At 47.3% G+C, this 27,923-nt stretch overlaps 12 protein-coding genes across 12 annotated transcripts; 8 read left to right on the top strand and 4 right to left on the bottom strand.

Annotated features, from left to right (window-relative positions):
- The first annotated feature begins 280 nt into the window (after positions 1–280).
- On the top strand, positions 281–1,436 carry BDV27DRAFT_136302 (uncharacterized protein). Its single transcript, XM_032068731.1, has 2 exons — positions 281–459; positions 532–1,436. The coding sequence occupies exons 1-2, from the start codon at positions 388–390 to the stop codon at positions 871–873; spliced, it is 414 nt and encodes a 137-aa protein (XP_031922452.1). The 5' UTR covers positions 281–387; the 3' UTR covers positions 874–1,436.
- Positions 1,427–1,585, top strand: BDV27DRAFT_149654 (uncharacterized protein; the record flags this gene model as incomplete). Its single annotated transcript, XM_032071093.1, has 1 exon — positions 1,427–1,585. One exon carries the CDS (start codon positions 1,427–1,429, stop codon positions 1,583–1,585), a length of 159 nt encoding a protein of 52 aa, XP_031922451.1.
- Positions 1,586–2,189: 604 nt separating this feature from the next.
- BDV27DRAFT_136299 (uncharacterized protein) lies at positions 2,190–3,116 on the bottom strand. The gene is made up of 3 exons (XM_032068730.1): positions 2,825–3,116; positions 2,587–2,751; positions 2,190–2,524 (listed from the first exon to the last, which is right to left on the bottom strand). Exons 2-3 carry the CDS (start codon positions 2,671–2,673, stop codon positions 2,234–2,236), a joined length of 378 nt encoding a protein of 125 aa, XP_031922450.1. The 5' UTR covers positions 2,674–2,751; positions 2,825–3,116; the 3' UTR covers positions 2,190–2,233.
- BDV27DRAFT_149653 (uncharacterized protein) lies at positions 2,806–4,023 on the top strand (the record flags this gene model as incomplete). Its single annotated transcript, XM_032071092.1, has 2 exons — positions 2,806–2,879; positions 3,870–4,023. The coding sequence occupies 2 exons, from the start codon at positions 2,806–2,808 to the stop codon at positions 4,021–4,023; spliced, it is 228 nt and encodes a 75-aa protein (XP_031922449.1).
- A 1,255-nt stretch (positions 4,024–5,278) lies between these two features.
- On the top strand, positions 5,279–7,388 carry BDV27DRAFT_55289 (OTU family ubiquitin thioesterase). The gene is made up of 7 exons (XM_032076916.1): positions 5,279–5,627; positions 5,683–5,769; positions 5,831–5,894; positions 5,949–6,214; positions 6,341–6,612; positions 6,677–7,105; positions 7,160–7,388. The coding sequence occupies exons 1-7, from the start codon at positions 5,376–5,378 to the stop codon at positions 7,236–7,238; spliced, it is 1,449 nt and encodes a 482-aa protein (XP_031922448.1). The 5' UTR covers positions 5,279–5,375; the 3' UTR covers positions 7,239–7,388.
- A 1,379-nt stretch (positions 7,389–8,767) lies between these two features.
- Positions 8,768–9,733, top strand: BDV27DRAFT_136294 (uncharacterized protein). The gene has a single exon (XM_032068729.1). It carries the CDS (start codon positions 9,388–9,390, stop codon positions 9,667–9,669), a length of 282 nt encoding a protein of 93 aa, XP_031922447.1. The 5' UTR covers positions 8,768–9,387; the 3' UTR covers positions 9,670–9,733.
- A 1,585-nt stretch (positions 9,734–11,318) lies between these two features.
- BDV27DRAFT_55242 (sugar porter family MFS transporter) lies at positions 11,319–13,888 on the top strand. The gene is made up of 10 exons (XM_032076915.1): positions 11,319–11,633; positions 11,692–11,836; positions 11,895–12,035; positions 12,086–12,150; positions 12,204–12,249; positions 12,313–12,902; positions 12,967–13,216; positions 13,285–13,381; positions 13,443–13,569; positions 13,639–13,888. Exons 1-10 carry the CDS (start codon positions 11,550–11,552, stop codon positions 13,789–13,791), a joined length of 1,698 nt encoding a protein of 565 aa, XP_031922446.1. The 5' UTR covers positions 11,319–11,549; the 3' UTR covers positions 13,792–13,888.
- On the bottom strand, positions 13,241–16,839 carry BDV27DRAFT_136285 (putative C6 transcription factor (Gal4)). The gene is made up of 7 exons (XM_032068728.1): positions 16,712–16,839; positions 16,247–16,353; positions 16,162–16,191; positions 16,003–16,097; positions 15,633–15,949; positions 14,886–15,577; positions 13,241–14,834 (listed from the first exon to the last, which is right to left on the bottom strand). Exons 2-7 carry the CDS (start codon positions 16,277–16,279, stop codon positions 13,986–13,988), a joined length of 2,016 nt encoding a protein of 671 aa, XP_031922445.1. The 5' UTR covers positions 16,280–16,353; positions 16,712–16,839; the 3' UTR covers positions 13,241–13,985.
- Positions 16,840–17,618: 779 nt separating this feature from the next.
- BDV27DRAFT_55238 (uncharacterized protein) lies at positions 17,619–19,187 on the top strand. Its single transcript, XM_032076914.1, has 3 exons — positions 17,619–17,969; positions 18,111–18,578; positions 18,646–19,187. Exons 1-3 carry the CDS (start codon positions 17,706–17,708, stop codon positions 18,967–18,969), a joined length of 1,056 nt encoding a protein of 351 aa, XP_031922444.1. The 5' UTR covers positions 17,619–17,705; the 3' UTR covers positions 18,970–19,187.
- On the bottom strand, positions 19,112–20,240 carry BDV27DRAFT_136280 (60S ribosomal protein eL37). Its single transcript, XM_032068727.1, has 5 exons — positions 20,186–20,240; positions 20,082–20,099; positions 19,936–19,998; positions 19,729–19,800; positions 19,112–19,611 (listed from the first exon to the last, which is right to left on the bottom strand). Exons 2-5 carry the CDS (start codon positions 20,083–20,085, stop codon positions 19,472–19,474), a joined length of 279 nt encoding a protein of 92 aa, XP_031922443.1. The 5' UTR covers positions 20,086–20,099; positions 20,186–20,240; the 3' UTR covers positions 19,112–19,471.
- A 273-nt stretch (positions 20,241–20,513) lies between these two features.
- Positions 20,514–22,552, bottom strand: slu7 (mRNA splicing protein SLU7). Its single transcript, XM_032068726.1, has one exon. The coding sequence runs from the start codon at positions 22,108–22,110 to the stop codon at positions 20,695–20,697; it is 1,416 nt and encodes a 471-aa protein (XP_031922442.1). The 5' UTR covers positions 22,111–22,552; the 3' UTR covers positions 20,514–20,694.
- Positions 22,478–27,840, top strand: BDV27DRAFT_168590 (DNA-directed DNA polymerase zeta catalytic subunit REV3; the record flags this gene model as incomplete). Its single annotated transcript, XM_032074811.1, has 2 exons — positions 22,478–22,712; positions 22,771–27,840. 2 exons carry the CDS (start codon positions 22,478–22,480, stop codon positions 27,648–27,650), a joined length of 5,115 nt encoding a protein of 1,704 aa, XP_031922441.1. The 3' UTR covers positions 27,651–27,840.
- Between the last annotated feature and the right edge of the window lie 83 nt (positions 27,841–27,923).

The raw sequence follows: 27,923 nt of genomic DNA, 5'->3' as shown, positions 1-27,923 counted from the left end.
TTCCCTTTTCTTTCTTTCTTTTTTCTTTCTTTTTTTTCCCCCCCCCCCTCCCTCGCCTTGCCAAGAGGGGACAGAACCTGGTTACTGGAGTACTTTCGACAATTGGCCGCCTGCCATCGAATACTAGTCCGCCCCGCTGAAGGTTGGGCTATCATGTTAGGAGGGGGACGGAGAAGTCCCGTGGGCCTTCCCTTTTATTCTTTCTTTTCTTTTCTTTTCTTTTCTTTTTTTTTTTAAAAAAAAAATCCACTTTTCTGTCCTCCGTATGCTTTTCATTGTTCGTTCCCGAGGCGCTTAGAAAAACTAGGGTTGATTTTTTTGATTAGTGGATACAAGGACGGTGACGGTGACGATAACGTTAGCTTATGATGTGGACATACATAATACATGCTCGGTAGAAATGGAGTTTGTTTGCTTCCTGGAGTCCATCAGCTACTAGGAGCTAGTTCGATGGGGTCCCTGCGTGTGCGATAGTGGTGTTATTGGATAGAAGCTATCATTTAACGTTTGGTGATGAGGTATGTTACTTACGTGTCGTTTCGGTACCTACTCAGCGTTGAAATAGGTTCTGATAGGGATCAATGTCAGGTACCTACAGTACCATTGGAAGGATCCTTGGCGTGTAATCGGCCACATCATATTAGCATTGGTTATACCGAATCTTCATCCTTGTCCGGACGGTTAGGGCACCGAAGAATCTCCGGGGTCCGCATCCACCCACTTTTAACCTTACTGTGTAGCTCTCATGATTTCCAGTTAGTACCTGGATTGTGGATGTTGAGCTACCCGTTTATAGGAGTCACTCATAGGCCAGGAAAAAGGAACCATATGATAGTGGCGATATTCAATAAGCCTCCTCGATCTAAACTGTAGATAGTTGGAATGTGATCATGACTGTGATCACATCAGAACTCTAAGTACAGGGGTGACTTTCTTTGTTGTGGTCGTCTTCGTGCATTCATTCGTCTAGGTTGTATTTGATTTTTGTTGGCTGCGTTTCAAACTGTTTGTCCGCGTAAATTGACTGGGTGGGAGGGAGGCGGGGGAGAAAAGCGGTATTCCAGCACGCTGGGATTAGGATCAAGAGCCGGAACTCCGAACCCCAGTCCGATGGACGTCTCTCTATGGGTGGTTTACTAGGCTGGATAGTTGAAAAACATAAATCATCCCGGCATTCAGGTACCCGAGGAATATGTGCAACGGGGCGGGATGTAACCAGAGAGGGGGATAGAGAGAGAGAAGAGGCAACCGCTAGCAAGCGACCCAAGATAGGTACCTAAGGTAGCAGGTATAAGAAGCTCACGGACGAATACGAAATCACAAAGCCGTCCGGGAGGGCAATGGCTTCGGAGCGACAGCCGAGGTAGCATATGCAAGTCTGCTTCTAGTTGGATCGAAAAGCACCCTAGACGGTGGAAAATTGAGCATGACGATTGGCAAACCCTATGCGCATACAGAAGAGAAGAGGAGAATTAACAAAAAGCGGATTATCGCTCCAACCAGACAGGTTGGAGAAGCTGGTAGCCGAGGACATGGGTGTGCCGGCCGGATGGGCCAGCGGGCGTCAGACGGTTCATCCCACTGACCAGGATTGCTCGCGGTGGTGGTCTGATCTCACTATCTTACCCGGTGGCTCATGGTATTTGAGTTATAGCACTGCAGATTATAGGGTGGTAGGGTACAATCTATAGGTGATTGAGGATGTCTATCCGCATAATCACGATCCTAGCGTGATCATCGTAACGTTGCTTCTTTGAGGCACTGGCGATGTATCACGATCATTGGAGGCCTTACAGAGTAGCTCAACATTAATTTGACACAGGAAATGGGTCTGGAATCCTGGATCGATCATCGAATACGACCATCAATGGGACACGGGGATAGGGATGCGTTCACTGGAGAGAGCTCACATCGGGCTTGTTAAGATAACCCATTATTTTCTCGTAAAGCGGGACACCCAAAGTTACCCGGAATTCTAAGCCAGTAAGTAATACTGAGTATCACTTACTCCGCACTCGTATGCTGCATGCAAGACGGCAAGTAACAGGGACCGTCGAACGGATTTTAGATTAGAATCGATTGCTAAAAGTGTAACCCCCCGTGGGTCGTCGTCTCTAACACTAGTTGGAGTTAGCAAAGACCCAGTTCGTACTCTTCTTCCGAAAGCAGGACGGAGTATGGCAACTAGACTAGTGAGCTTGTTAGAGCGAATCTCAAGTTCTCAACAGCGGCGTTAGTTTCCGCTTAGTGTTGCTCCACCCCAGCGTTTGTCATCCATGTCGGGACATGTGGCCGCTTTCCACTGCATGGAGATCGAGGACGTTGCATTCAGATCGGGCGATTCCTCATTGTCTTCTTCTTTGTGCCTATCAAATACGGAGATTACATGTTGTCGGACTGAGTTTTCCATGGTTGAGTTCTGCACAGACAGTTGTGATCTGAGCCCTCGGCTTAATCCCGTGGATATGTTGAGACGCACGTAAACAAGACCAAGGAAAGAGAAACTGAAAGGCAAAAAAAAAGGGTAAGAAATAAAAATGATATTTTTTTCAAAGAAAAAAAAAATAAAAAAAGTATTCCGAGACAGACTTGTCCTAGAAACACACTACTACCACCACTATCACCGAAGATCTCACAGCCCCCAATCGAACAAACACCGCTCGGCATTTGCATTGGATCCAATGTGACCGGATGGTCGTTCCGAAATCTGGATATTGTTCCATACTACTACTAGTTTACACAATAGAAGAGGTATGGAGCTGTTTACTATTTCACTTGCTTCGAGCATCTTGTTGAGTCATAGCCATGGAAAAAATGCCAATAGTTGAAGAACCGAACGTTGTTATCAAACTCATGATCCACTTTTGCAGATATCACCGGTGATGTCGGGCAAGTCAAGTCACCGCAACTAGCGTTTCTCCGTCCAATCATGGAGCGGCGGCATAATCTCTGTGCTTAGCACCTAGTATCGGGGTTCTTCCTGATAGGGTGGCAGTAAGGTAATTTGGTTGTATGTACATACCTCATACTGGTGGATAGGTAGGGTAATAGATTAATTCATAGACGAGGGAAAGTTCGGTAATATCAGGGCCCTAAAAGAGGCAGAGACACCGAGGGAGTGGAAAGGAAGAAAGTAAAAAAAAAAAAGAAAGAAAGAAAGAAAGAATAATAGAATAATAGAATAATGAAAAATAAAACAAAGTAGCTTCTGGATGGATCGTCATTTGAGGATCCATACAAGTTCAAATCAACCACTTAGTAACCGGTTGTTCCGCTGCATTTGCTACGCTAACTGACGTCCACCACCTCACCTCCATTCATGATCATTGATCATTACTTTCTCTTGATTAACCCTGTTAGACTGGTGGTTTTCAGTTGAGCTCTTTTATTTTTATATCACACTTCAGTCTGTTTCTTAATTCCGATATTTTAATTTTCTTTAAGGATCTACTATAACTACATTTAATCTTAATCTTATTTTTCCCTTTTTCCTTGTTATCGCCCATCGGCTGCAGATTCTCATTTTTGATTGACATTTGAACCAGGGCCGAATTTCATTAGTTTTTCAAGTTCATGTGCAGGTCATTTCATTCTTCTTTTTTTTGTTTTTGTTTTACTTTCTTTTTTCTTTTCTTTTTTCTCTTTTTTTTTAACCCTCTCTTTTTTCCTCCCCACCCACAAACTCCATTCCCGCATCGTCCTATGACAGCCCCATCGTAAGTAAGTCCACTGACCGTATTTCTTTTATTGGTTTGTGTGCTATTCAACTTGCCCATAATTTCTTATTTTTTTTTTCTAAACCCTCTGATCGGCTGCACTCCATGGATTACCTTCTTTCAAGGCCTCTGACTGGAGCAAACCGCGACTAGTGGTTTGTTTTCTACCAACAAGACCCTATTAGTTTCACCACTAGCCATTCCACTACTAAAGAAATCAAAACCCCGCGCTGTCCACCGATCCTCAATCAACCACGAAGAAGCTTCTCCCCACGAATGTGTCGGTGATATTAAATTCCCTTATTAAACCCAGATCGTCGTCCGACCCTATCCCATTTTCTCCTCGCTAGGTCCCTCGGATCCCTGTCATCTTTCCATCTTATTCCTGTTAATATCTACTATTTTCTTTGAGCATCATTGATCTCACCCACCGCCTCCCCCTTTCACAAGGGCAATAAAAGTATCCTCCATCGCATCATTTCCTGCTGCGACTACTACTACCATTTCATTTTACACATCCGCATACACACCTCAGGCACGTGTATGCACTGTTTTCGTAAACAAGACGTCAGAAGAAGGTCTGAGCCCTTGTCTTTTGTTTTATTGTCTCTATACCATTCCCCCCAAGTTCTATTCTTATCATCAAAAATTTTTTTTTTGTGACGGTGATAAATAAAACTGTCATGTTCACACCTCCTTTACTTTTATCCATCTATTATTTTTTTTTTGTTTTTTTGTGTTTGATCTTTTATCACCTATCTTTTTTGATATAGAGTTATTAATTACCCACCTTTACAAAAAAAAAAAATCACCCCTTCGAATCTTCTACCGTTTTTCTTTCGGCCAGAAGGGAAAAGTACCAGTAACTCTATCCTTGGAGTTAACCCTTCAATCATTGGTCTTAGGTGGAATCATTTCCCGATTTAACTTCCACTGTCATTCGTTCTCACTCCCATCCTTGTGACCTTCACGAGGGGACAGACCACCACCGATCTAGAGGTCGTCTGTCGGGTCTGTGGTTCATCAGAGACAGTTTGGATGTCACATCGTGATATGTGTGTGTCTGTGTTTAGCTCTCGGGCTTACACGCAGCTGGGGACCTAATCTTCAACTGCCTTTTCCGTCATCTATGCCGTCATTTCCTGCGCTTTCTCTTCCTTCCTCGTGCTCTCCTCATTGGCCTCTCTCGTTCAGCCTGGGATTCAGTTGTCCACTCTCGATGCTTTGTTACACAACCCTCCACATCGTGTGCGGCTGTGGTTATCGTTCCTCCTCTCTATGATCACTTGCCTGTACACCCCCCCCCCGTTATTGGTGCATCTGAATTATAGATCGTACCAGTTGCTCGGATTCCTTACTTACATGCCGTTGTCTGGTCTGTGCGCTAAGATAGTGATGAGTAGGTTACTATCATCGTCGACGATCCGCCGAGCTGATCCGGTTCAAATCTTCTCTGGAGCATAAGGCGCAGCAGGGGGCACAACTACCTTGCTTGAAAGATGCTTCTTTGCCTTGTGCGTATCACGCTATGATCTTCGATGTTCCCTGTTGCTTCGTAGCAGACTGACACTGTCGGATGTCATTAAAGACATCAAATTATTCGTGAATCTGCACCTAGAAGGTCCTCGAGGCTCAGAACTTCCCTGAATCTTATATGCGATGTCCTTGGCGGATATCCCTTGGAATCACCCCGGTCCTCTGAATCATCCTCTCCCTGCTAGGCAAGGCTCTGCAACCAACTTATACCATCATCACTCTCCCCATTCATCAGCTTTTCTCAACCCTGGGTATTCTCAATTACCAAGTGCCGTGTATCCTGGAAGTTCCTCTTTCTTCAACATGAACACCCTCTCGACAGAAGAAATGGAGCGGTTCCAGAAGCTGTCCAATGAGTTTGAACCGGACATCCAGGTAAGTCTTACTAAGCCCAGAACTGACCATGCAGTATAATTAACACCAAATCAAGGGCCCTCTAGTGTCGACGAAACAACCAAGCAGTGCTATCGCCATGGACTATGCGAGTGCTGATCCTACTTTTGTCGCAAAAACTAGCGTATGTGACTGCTCCTTCGGACCCCGACAGAACTGCCGAATGCTAACTATCCCACCCATAGGCGCTTGCAGTAACTCACCCATTCACCCGTATCATGAAAGGGGACGGCAACTGTGGCTGGAGAGGTAATGATTCGCACCTTTCTGAGATCCTGTACCACGCTGACTCACTTGATATAGCTATTGCATTCGGATATTTCGAGAATCTTTTCAACCTACGAGACACGCTCCGAGTGCACCGCGAGCTGGTTCGGATCAAGTCGATGAACGTGCTCCTTAATTCGGTCGGCCAGCAGGAGCATCTGTATGAAATTTTCGTAGATGCGACAGAAGAGATCTTTAATCAAATATCAGAGGCGATACAAAATGGCGTCCGCGATGACTCGTTCCTCGTAGACGCTTTCAATAATGAATATGATTCGAGTGCCATCATAACGCATTTCCGAGTGAGTAGCAACCCTTGAAATGCTATCCTCTTCCCCCCCCCCCCCTCGCCCCCCTCCCTACCCTATACATACCAGGCGCTCGGGTATTCTCTAGCCAACGATGATTGACTTTTGCGAGTACAATAGATCCTGACAAGTGCGTGGATGAAACTCAACCCTCACCGCTATCAAGCCTTTCTCTCGCTGCCCTTGGACCAGTATTGCGCAACCCGAATCGAGACGGTCAAGACGGAAATTGACGAAGTTGGCCTCCAAGCTCTGGTTGACGGTGTGATCGAGCCCACTGGATTCGCTGTTGAGATCTTATACCTCGACCGCAGCGAAGGTGACGCTGTAACTCCTCACATGTTGACTCCCGCCCGGCCAAGTGTTGTGACCATTCGTCTACTATATCGCCCGTGAGTCGAAGCTTAATGATGATGATCCTTTCCAAGGTTCACAGAATGCGCTAATATTATACAGGGGTCATTATGACTTGCTCTACCAGGCTGACCCTACTGTGAATATGGAGCCTGTCGTCAATTATCAATACGCGATGACTTCCAACTACACCCCATGGGATCAAGGCGCTCTCTCATTCGATGTAAATTCGAGTTTAATGTCAATTCCGAATCTCATGATGGACCCAACTTTTGGGCTTGGCCCCTCTCCGATCCCTGCCGCCCCGGCCAGTCCTTTCCAAGTCCCGTCGCCTCCAGATGTCTACCAACCTCCCATGCACACCTCGCCGCCTGTCCCTGTGGCATCTCCGCCACCTCCTCGGATGTCAGCACCTCCGCCGATGAGCTCTTTACCTAGCCGCTCGTCCGACGGGCCACAGATTCGGCTGAATCCGCTGGTTATGAAGCCTAATCTAAGCCATTCTCTTCCAGTCACGACGCCATTTAAGAAGTATGTCCTCTCAGTTGCAGACCCTTAAATGACCAAACACTAATATTCGGATAGCTCTCCCTATAATCAAGCTCATTTCCAGAACCAAGACTTTGAGCCAATTCACTGGGAACCTAGTGAATCTCGCAAATGATCCTCGAGTATTTTCCCAACACCGATACATCAATACCCCAACTTCAGGTCGCTACGGAGCATCACGTCCAAATCTTTCTCTTACGATTCGCAATCAATGACCTCATACTACGCTCGTTGACCAGCGCTCTATCAAGGGAAAGCTGCCACCATCACCACTCTCAAGACGAAGGATCTTTTGACTGTGTCATTTGCTTTCGGTACAATCGAGAGTTCACACCTCCACTCGCTTCCTCATTACTTTTCTTCATCTATTGATCTGTCTGTAAGTCTGTTGCTTAGCGTCTGTCTTACGCGTTGCATGGGTATGAGCGTGATTTTCAAGTTTTGCGTTTCAGATCATTACAACAGATATTATCTGGGTGGAAGCTATCTATTAAAATCTGTCTTTTTAATGAACGAAAACATTCCTGCCCTCATGTTTGACGAGGGGACTTTTACCGACATGATGACCTTCACATTTATGAACCAAATTCGAGTTTAGCCGTAATTCCTCCGAGACGGTAAATCGGCGCATCTCTTCAGGGTGTACTATTAATGGGATCAGGTGAAACATTCCCCACTCTTCCCAGGCGTAACCTTGATCTCAAATGTATCACATACGAGGTACCTAACATTTGTAATGAAATCTGCATCTTTTGTGGTTTTCTAAGTATTAGGCTTTCCATTCCAGTATAGACCAGGCCTCCATGATACATGTAAAGGCATAAAGATTGTCGTGTATTTATTGCGTCGTATCGCTGATATTGCAAGCACAACGTAGAGGGAGTTCGGGAGTATTTCAGTGGCAAGCTTTAGGATAAGATACTTTTGAATAGACTTCTGGGGTCTTCCAGATACGACCAGGGTGTTGGAGGTGGCCTAAAGGGATCTGAAGTCGTAACTAGGATATTGTACTTGCCCAAGCCGCTATACATAGGTGCTGAAAATCTACAGATGACGATGAAAGGAATCCAATATTTGAGGAGTCTCTGGCGCCATATTCCAATTACATCAGAATGATATACCCTTGACTATCTTCTGGCATGCAAGTCTAGATATTTGAAAGAATCGAGACGTGCATAATAATATGACATGCAAGAACTGTGCCTGTCAGTGGGTGGGTTCAGTTCTTACATTAACAGCCGATAGTCTTGTTGAGTAATTAGTAATAAACTGGGTCCCACTGGCGGCTTTTTATTTTGTTCTTTAACGCAAGTCCTTACTTGAGTAAAAGTGACTGGATACAGCCTCAGCTTACTAGAGAGTTAGAGGTTAAGGGTCTATTATCGGGGACTCCGAGGCGCGATTCGAGACGTCCAGTGATTTGCTCCTTGGAGGCCCACATTTTTGTTTGAAAAGATAAGTAGATTTCAAGCACTATCGTTATCGACTGTATTACAGTATTGTTACGAACCCTTACGCAGTGGAACTCTGGATTAGAGTTTCCACTTGATTCTGATCTAAGCTGACTCAGCCACTCTTCGGGCCGCAGATAAAACGATTCAATCCCACCCTAACCTACCTTCTTTCTTTTCAACCTCATCATCAGTCCTACACGAAGGACTAAGGCTTCCTTTTTTATTTGTTTAGCAAGACCCCTCACGGGCCTGAGAGAGGCCCGTCCGCGCAATACAATCATGTCCACCGCAGTGTCTTCCGCCGTGGCATGCTTTATGCTTGGAGCATTCTTCTACTACCAGCCGCAGCAGCAGTAGTCACGATTCCCATCAAAACCACCTTCATCCCGCAGACCTCTACTTGCAATCTTACGATCCGCTCTACCACCCCAATCCTCATTCCTACTCTCCGCAATCGTCCCTAGATTCACAATTTATCCCGTCCGGTGATGAGTTCACTGGCCTCGAATCCTGGGATACTTGGGCTACGCTTGATGCTGGTTATTATCAGCCATCGATAGCCAATTCGACTTCTCTCTATCCGACACCTGTTATAGAATCACTGCCAACTCCTGTTAATAATGATCTCACTTCGATCCTGGAACTTAATGACTCCCAAGAATTCCTCCAATCTCTTGACGCTAGTTTGACATGTCCTGAAGGTTCGTCCGAGAAACTCATTCGGATTTCTCTATATGATGTACCTAACCAACCCCAGATTACTGTCCTGAGCCCGCTACTAATTTACCGCCTCCACCTGCAACCGCAACCATGACCTCGTCACCTAGCTCATCGTCTCCTTCCGGCGACTCTGTTCCTACTCCATCAGTTTCTGGCCTTGCAAAACCCACTAGCGCCTCTCGCATCGAGAAGCGCCAGCAGAACACACTGGCTGCTCGTCGGTACCGCCAAAGGCGAGTGGATCAGTTGAAGAGTCTAGAAGAGGAACTGCGCAAGGTCAAAGAGGAGCGCGATGCATTGAAGATGCGCGTCTCCAAGCTGGAAGGTGAAACGGAAGCCCTGAGATGCCTTGTCGGGCGGGAAAAGAAATAGTTTCTGCTCTGTTCTTTTGGATGTATAGATTAGTGGCATTATAATTGAGAGGATCTTGCTGTCATTGTTCGTTCATTTGGCGCCCCTTTTCCCGTAAGAAATAATACCTGTAAGCATTACATAGTAAGCAAACTTGATCATCCAGACATTACAGTGCAAAAATGAGAGAATTGCAAGTGGGGCTCTGACGATGTCGACAGATAAATTCAATCCTTCATGTGTAGGATATAGAATCTTTCAGAGATGGATTTCTTCTTCATGCCCGTGGAAGTCAAGTGTGGAGAACAAACGGCAGTAAGGGGGGGTAAGGGAAATCGAAGTGGATTCAAACAAGGTTCCATGGATCGTCCCGAAAGGCAATAATACATACCATACTTAGTATATGTATGACATTTTCGTACCGTACGGTGTTCAATGATATACGCCAGGCACCAATGTCTTAATCGTAGATCTAGTCAATAAATCGAACTCTGATTAAAATGACTCGTTTTCTCTGTGTAGTTTATTCCAACGTCTACTTCAAGAAAGCTCTACATGTTTTATACTGAAGAACTGCTATCAAGTCATGGATGTATGATGTTCTCTGTATCAAATCTGTATGCAACTTGCATACAGTATGATTACAGCCACCATCATTCGCTAGTAAGAATGAGCGAGAATGACTCATGAGGAGGGGCCCTGATTGGACAATCAGACCCATACTCGGGGTCAAATGTTGTACGCGGGTCCACAAACATCTGACGGATACGTAGTAGATCTAGTCTTCCTCCGGTAACAAGTGATGTGGGGAATGCTCCTTGCTATCGATTATTGACATGGAAATTCAGTGCAACACAAAGTTATCAATAGGTTACTAATATACTTAGGTACCTAAGAGAATGAACATGTCATGTGATGTGATATAATCCCGACATGACTGTGATATGGTGATTTCTACTTACTCGCTTTTCCTGTCATTCACCTTCTCAGGCTACTCTATGTCGAGACAGGAGACCAAGGACCTCACCGACTCATTACTGTATGAGTTTGGATTGAAATGCACTGTAAAACTGCAAACTAACGATGTGCATGCATACTAATCATCCTCTGAGGAGGTCGGTTGCAGTATCTACATCAGGCTGCATTGTCGACTAGCAAGCCAAAGTATCCCATGGAGTTGACGGTTTATTTCTTAATCAGAACCGTCTAAACGGGATCACTATTATGTTCGGTCTCTTCGACCTTGCTTTACAGACCTATGCCGCACAGCATGATTACTAAAAGGCTTTGCAGAACAAGGTCTTCTAATACTGATACCCTTCACCACAGGTCTCATTGTCGTCTCCCGGGGCTTTTGACATCGGACTACGGCCGACCGAAGCGTCGTCCCATCTCCCCGAGTAGCTCGTGGAATACACCCTAAGGCAGTGAGTGACAAGGAATTCTTCCCCTCACCGATGGGAACTTTAAACTCTTTTTGAGAGCTTATGTTACACTTGTGTCTCCAACGACTCCAATGGGTTGGTTTGCAGTCTGTACAACAAGGAGAGATCTCCAACTTTAGACATCCCGATGATGAGCGGGTCGGAATTCCGCCGTTTTGAGTGGCCGAAGTGGCCGAGAGAAGGAGATCGGTCCTTAACCTTCCCCCGCATTTTGGCATCTCATGATGTCGTCCGCCCATTGCTTAATTCCCTCATTGGTCGGAACACTGCCCTCCGCTGCCCTTATAGATGATATCCAGACTGTAACGGAGCACTGTCGTGCGATCAACCTCACTCACCCCTCGGAGGTCGACCGAAGATAATCGCGAGAACTGATTGTACAAAGTATATAGAACGTTGTTGTGTCTACCGCACTACTTCATTGTGTGACACTATACAATGCGCTGAATAGCAGCAATGGAATCAACCGTCATAGATCACCCCCCTCGAGGGGGTTTTGCCCTCATCTACCAGAATCCCTATTTACTGGGTGTTGCTTCGGTGAGCACATGCAAATATAGCTATTCAAACAGGCGACTAACCGTAATATCGGTTGTAGTTCTCAACTCTGGGGGGTCTCCTCTTCGGATACGATCAGGGCGTGGTGTCAGGGGTCATCACAATGGAGTCCTTTGGAGCTCGATTCCCTCGAATATACACCGACAGTGGCTTCAAGGGATGGTTTGTGTCAACACTACTCCTTGGTATGCGTCCTCAATCTCGGTTCTTGAATCTGAATAGACGATAGCTTACATAGTGCAGCTGCATGGTTCGGATCCCTAATCAACGGCCCAATCGCAGATCGACTGGGCCGGAAACTATCCATGAATGTCGCCGTCGTTATCTTCGTGATAGGATCAGCTATCCAATGCGGTGCCGTGAACATCCCAATGCTCTTCATCGGTACGTGACATGTATACATAGAGCCATGGACACTGCTAATACCAGTATAGGACGTGCAATTGCCGGCCTAGCCGTTGGTCAATTAACCATGATCGTGCCCCTCTACATCTCAGAGGTATAGCACCTCAACCCACTCAGTAAAACACCCTCAAGTCTCACTCTATCCAGGTCTCCATCCCCGAAATCCGCGGTGGACTTGTCGTCCTCCAACAACGTTAGCCCATCCACCCCCAGCCCACACAAAAGCGCAGGCACACTAACAACCCAAAAAAAACAGTCTCAATAACAATCGGCATCCTAATCAGCTACTGGATCGACTACGGCACAAACTACATAGGCGGCACACGCTGCGCCCCCAACACTCCCTACACAGGTTCCACAAAGACTACGGCCACCTTCAACCCTTACACAGACGTCCCACCCAACGGCTGCACAGGACAATCCGAAGCCTCCTGGCGCCTCCCATTCGCCCTCCAAATCCTCCCAGCCCTCATCCTAGGACTCGGCGTAATCTTCTTCCCCGACTCCCCTCGCTGGCTGGCAATGAAAGAATACGACGACGAAGCCCTAACAGCCCTCTCCAAACTCCGCCGCCAGGCCAGGGACAGCCCCGCGCTGGTGAACGAGTTCCTCGAGATCAAGGCGTCGATCATGCTAGAGAACATGTTCGCCCGGGACCATTTCCCGGGCTTGTCTGGCTTCCGGCTGCATGCCGCGCAGTATATTTCGTTTCTGACGACGTGGGCGCGGTTCAAGAGGTTGGCTATCGGGTGCTGTGTGATGTTTTTCCAGCAGTTTATGGGCTGCAACGCCATGATATACTACGCCCCAACGATCTTTGCGCAGTTGGGTCTTGATGGGAATACGGTATGTGGTGTTTATCCTCTTGGTTTTGGGGTTGATTTGTCTAAGCTCTTTCTGACGTGTGTAGACTTCTCTTCTTGCGACGGGTGTATACGGCATTGTTAATTGTCTCAGTACCCTGCCGGCGCTTTTCTTGATTGATAAGATTGGTCGTCGGGTTCTACTTATGTCTGGTGCTGTAGGGACTTGTATCTCGCTGGTGATTGTGGGTGCGCTTATCGGGGCGTATGGATCCGATTTGGTCAACCATAAATCCGCTGGGTGGGCAGGTATTGCCTTCATTTATATTTACGATATCAACTTTTCCTACTCCTTTGGTTGGTTTACCCTTACATCTTTCCTTTGGTATTGAGAAAGAGTCAATTGCTGACTAGGTACAATATAGCTCCCATTGGATGGGTCCTGCCCTCAGAGATCTTCAACCTCTCTATTCGCTCTAAAGCCATTTCAATCACAACGTCGGCGACCTGGATGTGCAATTTGTGCGTTGATTTATGTTCTTTGAGAATTTCGTGTTGGTCGTTGGCTGACATCGTATGCTAGTATTATCGGATTGATCACCCCCGATATGCTCGAGTCAATCACTTGGGGTACCTATATCTTCTTTGCGGCATTTTGTCTCCTTGCATTGGCATTCACTTTCTTCTGTATTCCAGAGACTCGTGGAAAGGTTTGTGGCTCATGATTTTTATAATCGTACACCAAGATCTGTCCTGTACTGACGGAAGCCTGATATTAGACATTGGAGGATATGGACCTTATCTTCGGAGACACAGCAGCCCACGAAGAGAAGCAACGTATTGTTCAGATTGAGGCCGAGCTCCGTGGTACGCAGGGGCCTAACAAGGACACCTTAGTGGAGCCCTCCGTACAGCAGGAAGAGTGCGTTTGAGGCTCGTCCCTTCAATAAGTGCCTCGCACATAACGGTGCATGTTTCCAATATTATTTGTCCGGAATCGGTAAACCCCCACGATTATGTCACTGCAGTAATCGCGGAATAATTTCACCTATTTCTATACGATGCAACCGTTCCCCAAGATACTGTCTATGGCCCTGGTGGCCACTGTATCATAACCGTCGCACATTCAACGAAACTCAGCCTGTGGTGTGTAATTGACCCAATCAGAAAAGTCCATCCCGCCTAAGTTCAGTTCCTGGTCGACATCCGGGAACATAGCACCGAATGTCGGGTCGTTAAACAGCTGATCAGAAAACTGCATCAGAATAGGAGGCTGACCTGCTGGCCTATCGTCAGCAGTACTCGTGTACGCAGGTGAGCAAAGCCGATTAATGACTTGCAGACAACGAGCTGCAAGCCGATTGCTACTCAGTGAGGGATGCAACAACAGGTTCTTGGTAGCCTCGATGTCCTGAAGCCAAGCTGGAGCATCTGTGCTGGTAGGGTCTGTCATAAGCAAGATGATAGGGATTACACCGGCTTGAAACAGGAAGTAGAGCATATACCATGCTCCTATTCTCGTGCAGAGATAGTTGCTCATGAAATCACTGATTGAGGAGATGGTCAACCGGGCATTTCGAAGACACAGCATTCTGCATTCGGCTTCAAGAGGGTCTTCCGGTTCATTAGATGAACTAGGCGTCCATCGTCTCGAAGCCCATCGAAGGAGGATCGGTCTATACAATAGAACCCTGAGGTTCCAGTGTCGCCACATAAGCCGGTTTCGAACCAAAGCAAAAGGATCGGATTCTGATGTAAAGCTTGGCTGTTTGAAATAATCGGGAAGACCGTTGTACCATTCTTCCAATGGTTTCTGGAGACTTCGTGTCTCTTCCGGAGTAAGAGGCGGCGTGGAGATGAGGCGCTGGTAGACGCTGTTTGTGAGCAGATGGAACCTGGCTTGAGCGATCATTCCGGAGTAAATAGTTGGACCGTTGACTTCCGGGGGCAGCGTCGTCGTTGACGCGGTCAGGGCCTGTTTGTCATTGTTAAAAATTTCTCATGCATAAATCACAAGGACCCTTACATCATCCTGGATGTTGAGAACAGGCTTTGCGTCCATAACACTCTCCTCGGGAAGTAGAATTGGTCGACCGAACGTCTTCGCAGCACCGCTATCAAAGATAAAAACTCCCCACCACAGCCTTCTCCTCATCTCTTTCTGAAGGAGACTTATTTTCCAGCCTGGGAATTCTTTGTGAAGGCCAAGACTCATAGCCATTCTAACGGCCAAGCCTAGAAAATTCCATCCAGTATTCGGCTTATTTCTCTTCTGCGCGTAGTTACTCAAGAGCAGCAATGCCTGAACGAGAGTAAGATTACCGGTTTCAAACACTGACACTCGCTGCAAGTGACCTCTGGCTTCCTGATAGAAAGTAATATCTAGGTCTGAGTTGTCGTCTCCAACACTCCACGCCCCCAATGCTAGAATGGTGTTCAAGAGTATCTGCCACGCCTGTCCATGTCGGCGAGTGGCTTGTTCGTAGAATTGAGCTCTGAAGGTGGCCTCGTGCACAAAAGGATAGCTCCTGTGGTAGTTTAAGAAGAATGCGTCTATAAAAGCTTGTTCAATCACGCCAGATGGCGCGGTGTTCAGAAGCTGAGACTTCAAAGGTACTCCTTCCGGGCCAACGTTTGGTTTTGTTGATCCTACCGGAAAGTTCAAGTCAAATCCGTGCTTCAATAAAGCTCGAAGCGGCACAACACTTGAAGATGCCCCTGCAATGAAAGTCAGTAAGCAAGGTAACACAGAGCAATGCCAACGGATACCAACCAAAATATCCTGTACCCTCCGGCTTAATAGATAGAGCTGCCATGCCATCTGTCAGATCGCCGACGGTGATTTTATTTTCAGTCCAGTCGAATCCATCGGCCTGTTGTGGAAGGGCTTCTGGAGCAGGTTCCGTCCTGTCTGCTTCAGTTTTGGCAGGAGTGGAGTGTCTGGAAGAGGATTTAGACGATGGAGCTGGTTTTGGGCCTTCATGATCGTGCAGAAGTGATCGAACCGTTGCATCCAGATCACCACCTGGGAAGAGTCTACCTAGAGCTGTTTCAAAAGCTTGTAGACGGTCTTCCACGTAGGTCAGGTGTCTAGAATGGAGCGTCAGTAAAAGGGACAGGCTTCTAGCCAAGGGAGCACATACTGTCGCGTTAGGGGGCTCCGAGTGATTTTCGGACTATATTTGCATTCCTTGTTCAGCTGCTTGCATTGCGCACAAGTTGGCTTCTCCTTGGAGCACTGGGTCCAACATTAGTTTCAACTCCCAGGGATTGATACCTCCATGTGGGAGACATGTTCTAACCTTGGACTTGCGCAAGCGACATTCGTCACACTGCACGAAGGCCATGTTAGCAATTCATTCCCTTCTTGTACATCGAGATACTTACAGCATAGGAGTGGGAATCTCGCGTGCTAGTCATCTTTATCGATAAGGGTCTGCTTTCAAATATCGGAAGTCTTGTGCACGCTGACAGTTACACAAAACGGGTGTCATCTGCAAGAAACCGTTAGCCATCAGCTTTATGCTATATCCGGTGGTATATGTCCAAAAATAAAATGATAGCGTTGGATAATGTAAGGATTTGGCTTGCCATTTTGGGCGTTTGGTTCAGTCCAGTTCCAATTTACAAAACTTTAACATGTTCAGAAGGGAACATAGCAAGACTGAAAAGCATTCTGAAGATTCGATATACAAAACAATCTAGGAGCGAAGCAGGGCTATGACGTTGACGGTGGTGGGGTATCCATGAGGAACGGACATAAAAAAAAAAAAAGAAAGAAAAAGAAAAAGAAAAGAAAAAAGAGGGCAGAGAACATAGGGACAAACATGAGAGGACATGGGGTCAACTCACGACAGGCATGGAAAGGAATCAATTGTTCATGTCCCTGGGACTTGAACTGGAGAGAAATCAGCGACAGATATAAACCCCCGAACCCACATATACAAGAAGAGAGGAGGGCAATATCTGGCTGATCGGATGAATGCTTCCGCATTGAAGGAATTCACGATGCTGATTGACGCTCTGGGCGATGTGGGGGAAGGCACCAGTCAGGTGACGCGCCCGCCGGATTGTCTCCCGGAATTTCAGGAACCAACTTCAGAGACTCCAACAGGATATGTCTTGAGTTCTATGCAGAACTTACTTCAGATTTATACTAAGAATAGCCATTAGGATTATATAATCCACGGTGCTTAGGCAGTTGCGTAAAGAATGCCCATGGATACATCTCGCTTCCCAGTTTAAGGTTGGGATGCAACTATATATACTACGGTTACTACAGATATTGGTTCAGATGTTTGCTGAACCACGTCACGCCTTATATTCCGTTCCCCATGATAATACGAGGACAACCTGCCTAAAAGCTTTTCTCTTGAAAAATGATTTGTGATAGGTGAGGCAATGACGGACATTGACTGCCTAACCTAGTATGCGAGTCTGCTGTTGGGTATATATACTTCAACAGTCTGAGACAATATATTCGCTAAATATACAACTAACTGGTATACTATCAAAGTTCTAAGACAAGCAAATACAACAGCTTATTCATTGATATAAGGGGAGAAGTGGAAAGAAAAAACAAAGAATGTTGTGGACGAGAGATGTATATATATACCTCAGGCACCGTTGATCCGTGATACGAAAGTCTTGGCGTAGCGGAAAAGAAGATCAACCAATCATACATACAATCAGTTCGGACTTTTCCTCTGATACAACGTCATTTTTCAATTCACCACGGAAATCGTACAAAAACAGTCGAATGCCATTGCTGCAACCAGTTCGCTTCTCAGTGTCTGCACCAAAATAAGCTCGTGACCTCTTACGCCAACGGGGGGATCTCTCGACCATGCCCACTCAACCACCCCTCCCACCCCTCCTTGCGCCCTATGTATCGTCTCTGCCGCACTCGTCTCTCACAGTCCTATCCTCTGTACTCGGCGCAACGGGGAATTGGCTAGTGTTGCGCTTCCTCTATGCGGCGCTAAGCTCATCTTCAAATTCCGAAACAGCGTTTGGACTGAATGGAAGCGACGGGGTGAAGAATAGAAGAGTTGTGCTTGTGAGTTTTCTGCGGGGCTGGGAATTTTGGAGATCCGAAGCGAAAAGACTGGTGAGTTTCTACCTCTCCATGTTCGTCGTCTATTGCGGCCTTGAAGTTCGAATTATGTTGGCTTTTGTCCGGCGCTATGAGCTTCCCTAAAAATATTTTTATTTACGTCGTGCATGGCCATGAATATTGACAATGTACTAGGGCTTGGACCTTGCACGTCTCACAGACAAGCGCCAATTCGCATTCATCGATGGACTATCTGAATTATTCTACAATACTACAACTGCTACAGCAACTCCCCAACAATTATTCCCTGGTACTGCCGCTCCTCGAACAGTCCTTCCCGTACGATCCCAGCCGAGCCCTGTACCAGCGCGGACCCCGCATCCTGTCCCGCGGCCGGGCAATGTCTCTACAAACCCAGCTTCAAGGGAAATCGGACCAGTCAAACGCCTGCATTTATCCGGAAATGGCACTGCAGCTCTCGACGCCCTCGAAAGAGACATCGCTACAGTGATCCAGCAATTGAAGGCTTCTACACCCGGTGAGGCAGAGGAACCTGAGGTTCTATTGATCGTCGATCAACCTGATTTGCTACTTGCGGCTACGGGTCCAAATAAAGGTATTGGGGCTACGGAGATGGGTGACTGGGTTATGGGATTACAACAGGTACGTGCTGGTCACTGGAGGAGCCATCGTCACGATGTATGAATACCTCTGCTAACAAAACCGGCAGAATACCCATGCAACGATCTTGACACTCTCCTCCGATTCACCATTGATACATAATGCATCTGCCTCGGCTCCCCACCCGGCAACACCGCTGGAAACCGAGCATGCAGCGTTCGCTATAGGGTCGGCCCACAGGGCCCAAATGGTTATGCAACTCCGTAACCTGGAGACCGGTGCCGCTAGGGATGTAAGCGGTGTGCTAAGGGTCAGCAAAGGAGGTGCGTGGGGACAAAATGAGGTGGGTACGGAGGGCAACTGGGAGGAGAGAGAAGTATTATACTTCGTACAGAGGGATGGCGGCGTCAGTGTGTTTGGCAGAGGGGAATAGACTGGATAGAATGTATCCATATATCCAATATTGGCGTTAAGGCGCATGGAGATAGAAAGGGCCTTGCAATATGACATTGCCGCAATCTCATGACCCAACTTAGGTGATCCGGCCGAAACCGGTCTATAGAGCAAGAGAAAAGCTCTTACGCTGCGGGAAGTGCTTGAACGCGGGTAGACAGATCACATTGGAGATTATCTCAATATTGTATCTGCCCGGACATGGGATATTCGCCAGCCATAAACAAGAAAGGAAATTCATGCATGCTTTCCCTTTTGATACTCCCTTTCGAAGACCCCAAGAAATTTTCCGTCTTTCATTTGTCGTCGTTATTCTAGGATAAACATGCTATGACGGCAAAAGGAAAGACCATCCCAACACCAACTCCAGGGGAAAGCGTCTTTTTTCGCCTTGCATTGAAACTCGGCTACTTCAAATGCCAGGCCTTATCATACCAGCCCTCTCCAGCCTCCGAGAACGAAAACGCGACGTCGGGATTGATTTACTGGCTCTCGGGGCCACGAGCGCCCTTGGGGGTGCCGGTCTGGAAGCCGTTCTTGAAGCGACGGTGAACCTCCTTGAGGTGCCTCATGCGGCCGGTACCGGTGGTCTTGCGGCGCTTGGCCTTCTCGCTCCAGTTGACTATTCCAAGAAAATTCGTAAGCCTCATACTCCTCACAATCACAGCACATCTCCTAGTAGATCCACGGTCGGCCATGCAAAGGGATAGGACTTAAGGTATAACTCGGGGATTCGTACACTTGCGAACCTTAGCGGAGGGGTAACCGCAGTTGGCACATGTCGACTTCTGGACGTGGAAAGAGCGGCGGCCTGAATATCCCAAACGCAAATCGCAACCGGTTAGCTTATCTGAATACCAATATTCCTCCCGACCCTCCTAGCTGTATCCCCTATAGAGATCGGCAAATTTTGTCGGGCAACAATTCGGAGTGATGAAATACTGACCACAACGCCTGCAGAGAGTGTGAGTCTTGTTGTGGCGCTTGCCAAAGCTGGAGGTACCCTTCGCTGTAATCGGTGTCAGTCTGCAAAGTCTTATCGGCGTCGAAGCAGATGTTGCTGTTCGGCTGGAATATCGAGATTGTACGTACTCATCTTGAATTATGGAACTGCAGAGGAACACAGTAAATGTCAGCAAAAAATTGTCCGTCACAAAATCCTGCGCTCCGAAATCATATGGGGGCTAGTGACCTACCTGGCGATTCCGCTGAAGGGCTGGTTGTCGTTGTCGTCGTCGCTAGGCGTATCGGAAGTTGCGCGCTGAGATCTGGGGCGCCTGCCGCTTAGCGAGTGTGTGTCACCAGGGCTTGTGCCCTGGTCTCGTGATTCTGTATTCTCCAACGGGAACCATAAGTCACATGATGTACCATCGTCTCCACCAAAGTATTTGAGCTAAGCCTGACATGGTCTTAGTTTCGATTTAAGGTATCATTTCCAGCATACGAGTATAGGTCGTAGAATATGGAGGGGAGGGACTTTTCAGAAACAGCACAGTCAACTTGAATCTATAGTATTCACGAATGTTTTCTTCTTCTTTAACTTTTTTTTTCTATTCTCCCCGAGGACTTTCAAAATAGCTATATAAAGTAACAAATTATATTATACACTGTTTACAGGGTATTTCATCAAAAGCGCCCGGCGCCCCATATTGAACTGCTCTAATGACTAAGTAGAATCGAAGAAAGCTGGAGGGAACCATATAGTTTACTGTTCAAGGATGTCGTTCCCTATGAACTTAGCCATAGGATCATCTGCCGCGAGACGGCTTTTTTTATACGACTCCAACTCCTCCTCGGTGATACCAGATTGTACCTCCATCAACGTCCTCTTTTTCGACTTGGTGCCGGAGTCCTCTGCTCTCCTATCGTCAATGTCCTGCTCTTGGTTCGGACGTTCTACTACATCTTCGGTTTCAGCTTCAGGCTGCTCATCTGCTCCACCGACGGCTTCTAGCATCAACATCTTATCTGCCTCTTCGAATGCCCTCTTTCCATCTTCGCCGGTGCAGTAACTGTTCTTCACCGTGGAGTAACAGCAAGCATATCCCCATTCAAAGTTGTGCCACCAGCTGCCCCATACGGAAGTGTGGTTGTTGGTGAGGATATCCTCCGGGTACTTTGACTTGGCTGCTTTCTTCGGCGCGCCCTTAATCGCCCCGGTCTCGTCATACTCAACGAACCTTTCGTTTTCAACGACCATGGTATCTCGTAGCGGTGTCGGAGCCAGATGCTCCTCACCACCATATTTCTCCAGAAGTGCTTTACGCTGGGCCTGACGTTTAGCTTCAGTATCTGCCTGTTCTTTCTTCCGTAAGATCTCTCCAGACGTCGGATTTGCTTGCAGGTGAATCTTCTGCCGACCGCTTTCCTGAGCTTCCCAGGCATATTTTTGAGCTTTTTCAAACTCCGCCGCATCGCCGGAAGCGCGAACGAAATTTTCCTCAGCAACAAGGGCTGCGGCTTGATCTTCCTGAGCGCCCATATCCACCATCCGTCGTGTCTTGGGATCATATTTCGCCGAGTCAAGATCGAGGTTCAACAAGTATTTCGCAGTGTCTTCTCGAATACGTAGATTTCGAGTAGCTGTGCTTTGCTGTCTTCCCATATCAGATTCTTCAGCATACCGTGCCTCTTCCTCCGCACCTCCTTCCTCATCTTCACCATCTGTAATCTTGTTTTGTCCGGTTACTCGTTTGAGCTTTTCAAGCTCTTCGTACTCTTCTACCACCTGGCGATATTCGCTGGCATCGTAGCCGTTCCATCGATCTCTTTTGGCATCCCATCCCATATCGACGTTCTGCACCACCTCGTCGGCCTGAATATCTTTACCGGTCCACTTCGCACCCTGCTTCCGAGGCCGACTAAGGCACTCCTTTGTTTTGTGGGTCATCGCACCACAGTTCTCACACGCGCCTTTTCGATACTTGGTCGCAGCTGGACCGGCACGCTTTCCGCGCTCATACCACTTCGATTGCTCTGTAGTCTGCTTTTGTAGACGTTGATGCTCCAGATAATCATTTGTGGAATCGTCATCTATATAGAACGGCTTCTTTGAGATGAAAGACGGAATATATTCATTGCGCTCCTTCGACGCCACATCGGCGGGCTTTCGTGATGACATGGTGACGGTGTGCCTCGAAAGATGTAATATATCGGAGTACTATCGAATTATCTGTATTGCGATCGTAACCGTGAGGCGAGGAAGAACCTGTTCGGCGGCTTGCACTTTACCGCGCGAGATTAAGACCTTTGCTTGAGTTTGGAAGATCGCCTGATAGACTTGATAACGTGCACGTGACTTGGTGTTTTGTCCGCGCTTGGGAGGCGCGTAACTTTCAGTGGCTGCTACACGTCATGGTTCCAGTCAACTTCAATTAACTTGTCATTACGGATGGCGACACCAGTAGAGTGCCAGCACGGGTGACATGAGTTCACTGTATACACGCTGGTCATGTCGCTGACAGCTTGGGCTGTCAAACACGCAACCGATGGAGCCTTTTCAAGTGCGCCTTAATTGCGTGGATCATTACCAAGCCGCGCCATCCGAATTTGATCCTCCGTTTCCCTACCGGGATCCATCTACCGGGAAATATGATAGACCCAAAGTGCCCATAATTAGGATATTCGGAGCTACAGAAACAGGTCAAAAAGTATGTGTCCATGTTCACGGCGCATTTCCGTACCTGTATGTCCCATACGACGGTGATTTAAGTCCAGAAGAAGGTTTGTCTATCTAGCGTACCTTAGCCTGATAACAATCCAGGCTAAACAGTGTATATAGTCCGCCATGCTATAAGGGATCTTCACATCTCGATTGACCACGCATTGGCATTAAGTTACCGTCGCGATGCATATGACAAAAAGGCCGCCTTCGTTGCCCATATTACCTTAGTAAAGGGCGTCCCCTTCTATGGCTATCATGTGGGCTATCGTTTCTTCTTCAAGGTTTATCTTCTTAGCCCTATCTATACGACAAGAGTAGCGGACCTATTGCTCCAAGGTGCTATATTGAAGCGGCCTTTGCAGCCTTACGAAAGCCACTTACAATATATCCCGCAATGGATGTGTGACTATAGTTTGTACGGCTGTGCGTATATGAAGTGTAGCAAAGTCAGGTTTCGATCCCCAGTACCGGAGTATCTCGAACTGACTAATTTATCGCATCGCTGGCATGATCGATCCATACAACCAGATAGTATTTCGGATGCGTCAGAACTCCCGAAGCAAAGTCACTGTCCCCTAGAGGTGGATGTTTGTGTGCAAGATATCATGAATCGTCTCGAAATTCGCGAGAGACCTATACATCATGATTTCACGGAGTTTCTGAAGCCAGTCGACCAGAATGAGAAACTTGTTCCTAGCATGGAGGGACTATGGAAGGATGAAACACGCAGGCGGAAGAAACGTATAGGACTAGCTGATCCTGGTAGTAGCCCGTTTGGCCCCGAGGAACTAGTGTCGCTATCAGCCGCTACCAGGGAACACCATAAAGGGAAGTGGATCCATGAGGAGGAATATCGTCAGTTGACACCCCGTACAGTCGCTGAGGAAAGGCGTCAATATGGTGGTGGGGACGTTAATGTCCATGATTTCCTCGTACAGGACCCTCTCGAGACTGATGTCAAGACTGTACTAGAGAGTGTCGAGGATCTTTATCCGGACAACAATAAGTTCCCAAATCTACAAGCACCTCAGTATCTCGAAACATGTGAATCGGCGAGCGCAGATGCTTATACCAACGAAAATGTTGCTTTACTCGGAGCGTCCGATAACGGCTCATACTGTTCAGACGACGATGACATTGCCGACCTTTTCTCAGAACAAGGTAACGATGAGGAGGAAAGAGATTTCTTTGATGACCCGCTGGCAGATGCGTTCTCTGATCTACCCTTTGAGGAACACCGAGAGCCGAATGCGCCCCTGGCTAGCACTTCTGCCAATTATAAGCCATTCTTCGACCTGACAGAAGGCCCATCAAGCAGACATCGCTCTAATCCCTATGAACGGAATAGATTGGAACATATAAATAGCCAGGCGAAGATCAAAGAGGACATACGGAGGGCAGAGAGTTCCCTCAAGCGCCCAGAAAGTGAAATAATTGATCATATCCAATTTAACAAGCGGCCGAAGTACTCCTCAAAAAGTCGTTTTCAACATTCGGAACATCATAATGAAGAGTTGGATCAAAATGAAGGTGTTCGATATAATAACAATGCCGAATTTGAGGATATGGCTCGTAGTCATGAACCGTTGATGGGTTCGCCTTCGCAGCCACAGCCTCTTACACAATCAAGAGGTCGTCCTAAAGGCAGCGGACAGAACAACAGGCTCAGTTTTCCAGTCGTCAAGGATCCAAATGACCCCATGACGATGTTGCGCTTCAGCCAGGATGGTGGTCCTTCGAAAGCAACGCAGGATATTGCGGACTTAGCCGAACCCAACATAGATGCCTCGAAAGATGCGGGCGAAGATAAGAGCTCGCTGCCATTACTAATGTCGTCCACTGAAAGCAAGTCCACCGAATCAAACTATTCTCTGTCAGAGATGGCACTGATGATCTATGAAGCTTTCAACATACCACAGAACACACGGATATGCTGTTTACGGCTTACCTGCCCCAGTCCTAGCGAGGTGTCGTCTACCCTTAGCGATTACGACTATCCGGCTGCTATCTATGACAAAGCCCATTACAGTGATCAGGGTGATGTGCCAGATCGCCCACGAGACTATGCAGGCAGGGAGTTCCGCTTACAAGGCCGTGGGATACATTATCTCCCTGACTTTGATCCCACCGGCCGGTCACCTGCGATGCTTGGCGAACAAACTTCGATACTAAGAGATAGACAAGAGCAAGAGCAAATTGATCAGTATCTCAGGGCGTCTTCTACCTCCAGAATCTGGGAGTTTGCCCCCGTGCCGCCAAGTCGCTCTGAAGTTGTACAGTGGTTCGAGAGCATACAACGAGAACCGGAGGCCAAAACTGTGCAGCCAGAGAGGCATCTACACGAACCGAACACGAAGCTTAACATCCTCTCACAGATTGAGGGTCCAACACAAAAGAATGAATATGGATTTAAGTACTCGCAGAAAGGGAGGTCTACCAGTGTCGAACATCAGGCCCAGTATATGAGCATAATGAGCTTAGAAGTTCATGTTAATACGCGTGATGTACTTGCTCCAAACCCAGAAGAAGATGAGATATCCTGCATCTCCTGGTGTATACAATCAGATGACGAGGATCTCGATGTTAACAGTCACCTTGCGGGCGTCCGTGTTGGAATGGTCTTTCAGGGTGAATATGACAAACCCGAAGAAAAGCTTTCTAGAGCTGTGAGAATCGACTTAGAACATGAGCCAACGGAGTTGGACTTGATCAACAGGCTAGTGGACCTTGTCAGACTGCATGACCCAGACATTATCACCGGGTATGAAGTTCACAACGGCTCTTGGGGATATGTGATTGAGAGAGCCAGAAAGAAGTATGATTTTGACATATGTGACGAGCTATCGAGAGTGAAGTCACAGGCACATGGCAGGTTTGGTAAGGATGCTGACCGATGGGGATTCAACCATACATCTTCTATTCGAGTAAGCGGACGACATATGATCAATATCTGGCGAGCTATGAGGAGTGAACTGAACTTGCTCCAATATAGCATGGAGAACGTCGTATTCCATCTATTACACCGGCGAATACCTCATTATTCGTTTCGCGATCTCACTGAATGGTACCAGAGTGGAAAGCCTCGCGATCTCATGAAAGTCGTCGACTATTTCGTCTCTCGAGTACAAATGAATCTTGAGATCCTAGAATCAAACGAGCTAGTACCGAGAATCAGTGAGCAGGCGCGACTGTTAGGCATCGACTTCTACTCAGTATTTTCTCGGGGTTCCCAGTTCAAGGTTGAGTCTTTGATGTTCCGGATTGCAAAACCCGAGAACTTCCTACTTGTATCGCCGAGCAAGAAACAAGTTGGCCAGCAAAATGCGCTCGAATGTCTTCCATTGGTAATGGAGCCCCAAAGTGACTTCTATACCAGTCCCCTTATAGTCTTGGATTTCCAATCACTGTACCCTAGCATCATGATTGCCTATAATTACTGCTACTCGACTTTCCTCGGACGAGTACATCAATGGAGAGGCCGAGACAAGATGGGATTTACAGAATACCAAAGACAACCACGACTGCTAGAACTGTTCGAGGACAAGATCAACATCGCGCCAAATGGCATGATGTACGCGAAGCCCGAAGTACGCAAATCGCTGCTCGCAAGGATGCTCGCCGAGATCCTCGAGACTCGGGTCATGGTCAAGACCGGAATGAAGATAGACAAGGACGACAAGGCGCTACAACGTCTTCTCAACAATAGACAACTCGCCCTCAAACTAATAGCGAACGTCACATACGGCTACACATCCGCATCATTTTCAGGGCGAATGCCCTGTTCCGAGATAGCCGACAGTATCGTCCAATCGGGACGAGAAACACTGGAGAAGGCCATTGCCCTGATCCATTCTGTAGAGCGCTGGGGTGCCGAGGTCGTATACGGAGACACAGACAGTCTCTTTGTCTACCTTAAGGGACGCACTCGCGACGAAGCCTTCAACATAGGCGAAGAAATCGCCAAAGCCGTAACAGAAACGAACCCAACGCCAGTAAAACTCAAATTCGAAAAAGTCTACCACCCATGCGTTCTTCTAGCCAAGAAACGCTACGTCGGTTTCAAATACGAACACAGAGACCAGAAAGAACCCGAGTTCGACGCAAAGGGCATCGAAACAGTCCGCCGAGATGGCACCCCAGCCGAACAGAAAATCGAAGAAAAGGCACTGAAGCTTCTATTCCGCACGGCCGATCTAAGCCAAGTAAAACGCTACTTCCAGAAACAGTGCACAAAGATCCTCCAAGGACGAGTCTCCATCCAAGACTTCTGCTTCGCTAGAGAAGTAAAGCTCGGCACGTATAGCGAGCGAGGCATACCTCCTCCGGGCGCCTTAATCAGTACCAAGAAAATGCTCGAAGATCCACGTCTAGAACCCCAATACGGGGAACGAGTTCCTTACGTCGTTGTAACCGGTGCTCCAGGCTCAAGATTAATCGACCGCTGTGTACCACCAGAGACACTTCTACACGATGCACAACTGGAACTCGATGCCGAATATTATATCACCAAGAACATCATCCCACCTTTAGAGCGAATCTTCAACCTCGTGGGTGCCAACGTCCGCCAATGGTATGATGAAATGCCCAAAGTGCAACGTATTCGTCGGGTAGAAGGTACAGCAACTTCGACCGGCAAGGACGCCAGAAAGACTACCCTTGAATCATATATGAAGTCTTCAACCTGTATCGTCTGCAAAGCCAAGCTGGACGATACTGATGTTCCGGTCTGTACTGAGTGCATGCGACAGCCGCATATCTCTCTGCTTGATTTGGTCACTCGCCAACGGCATGCGGAGAAGAGCGTTTCTGATCTGCTGCGTGTTTGCCGGTCTTGTATGGGTGTTACGTTCGGTGATGAGGTGAAGTGCGATAGCAAGGATTGTCCAGTCTTCTATTCGAGGACTAGATATGTGGCTAATTGGAGGCATACTAAGGCTGTTTTGGACCCCGTGATCAAGTTATTGCAGAATAAGAGTGAGACTGAGCTAGAATGGTAGAGTAGGTGATAATGACAGCTATCACACACTCTACTATGGTCATTAGAGGGAGGGTTTGTGTCTAGATAAGCGGATTTCCTGGGAATCGGTGGCACGGGCGTTGAATAGAACCTAGTCATGATAAGATCGTGTATATAAATTTGCTCAATTACTGTATAATATCATCCCCATACGGTATGATAGTTCATATTGACGATGAACCTAGCAATATTCATGTCTCACTGGAATGCAGAAACTGTCAGTCTTTCTTCACGTGCGCAACTATGTTTCCTG

The sequence above is a fragment of the Aspergillus caelatus genome (assembly GCF_009193585.1).
Source record: "Aspergillus caelatus strain CBS 763.97 unplaced genomic scaffold BDV27scaffold_268, whole genome shotgun sequence".
In the NCBI taxonomy this organism is placed as follows: Eukaryota; Fungi; Ascomycota; class Eurotiomycetes; order Eurotiales; family Aspergillaceae; genus Aspergillus; species Aspergillus caelatus.
The sequence above is the reverse complement of the archived record's forward strand: the minus strand, read 5'-3'. Positions and strand labels throughout refer to the sequence as shown.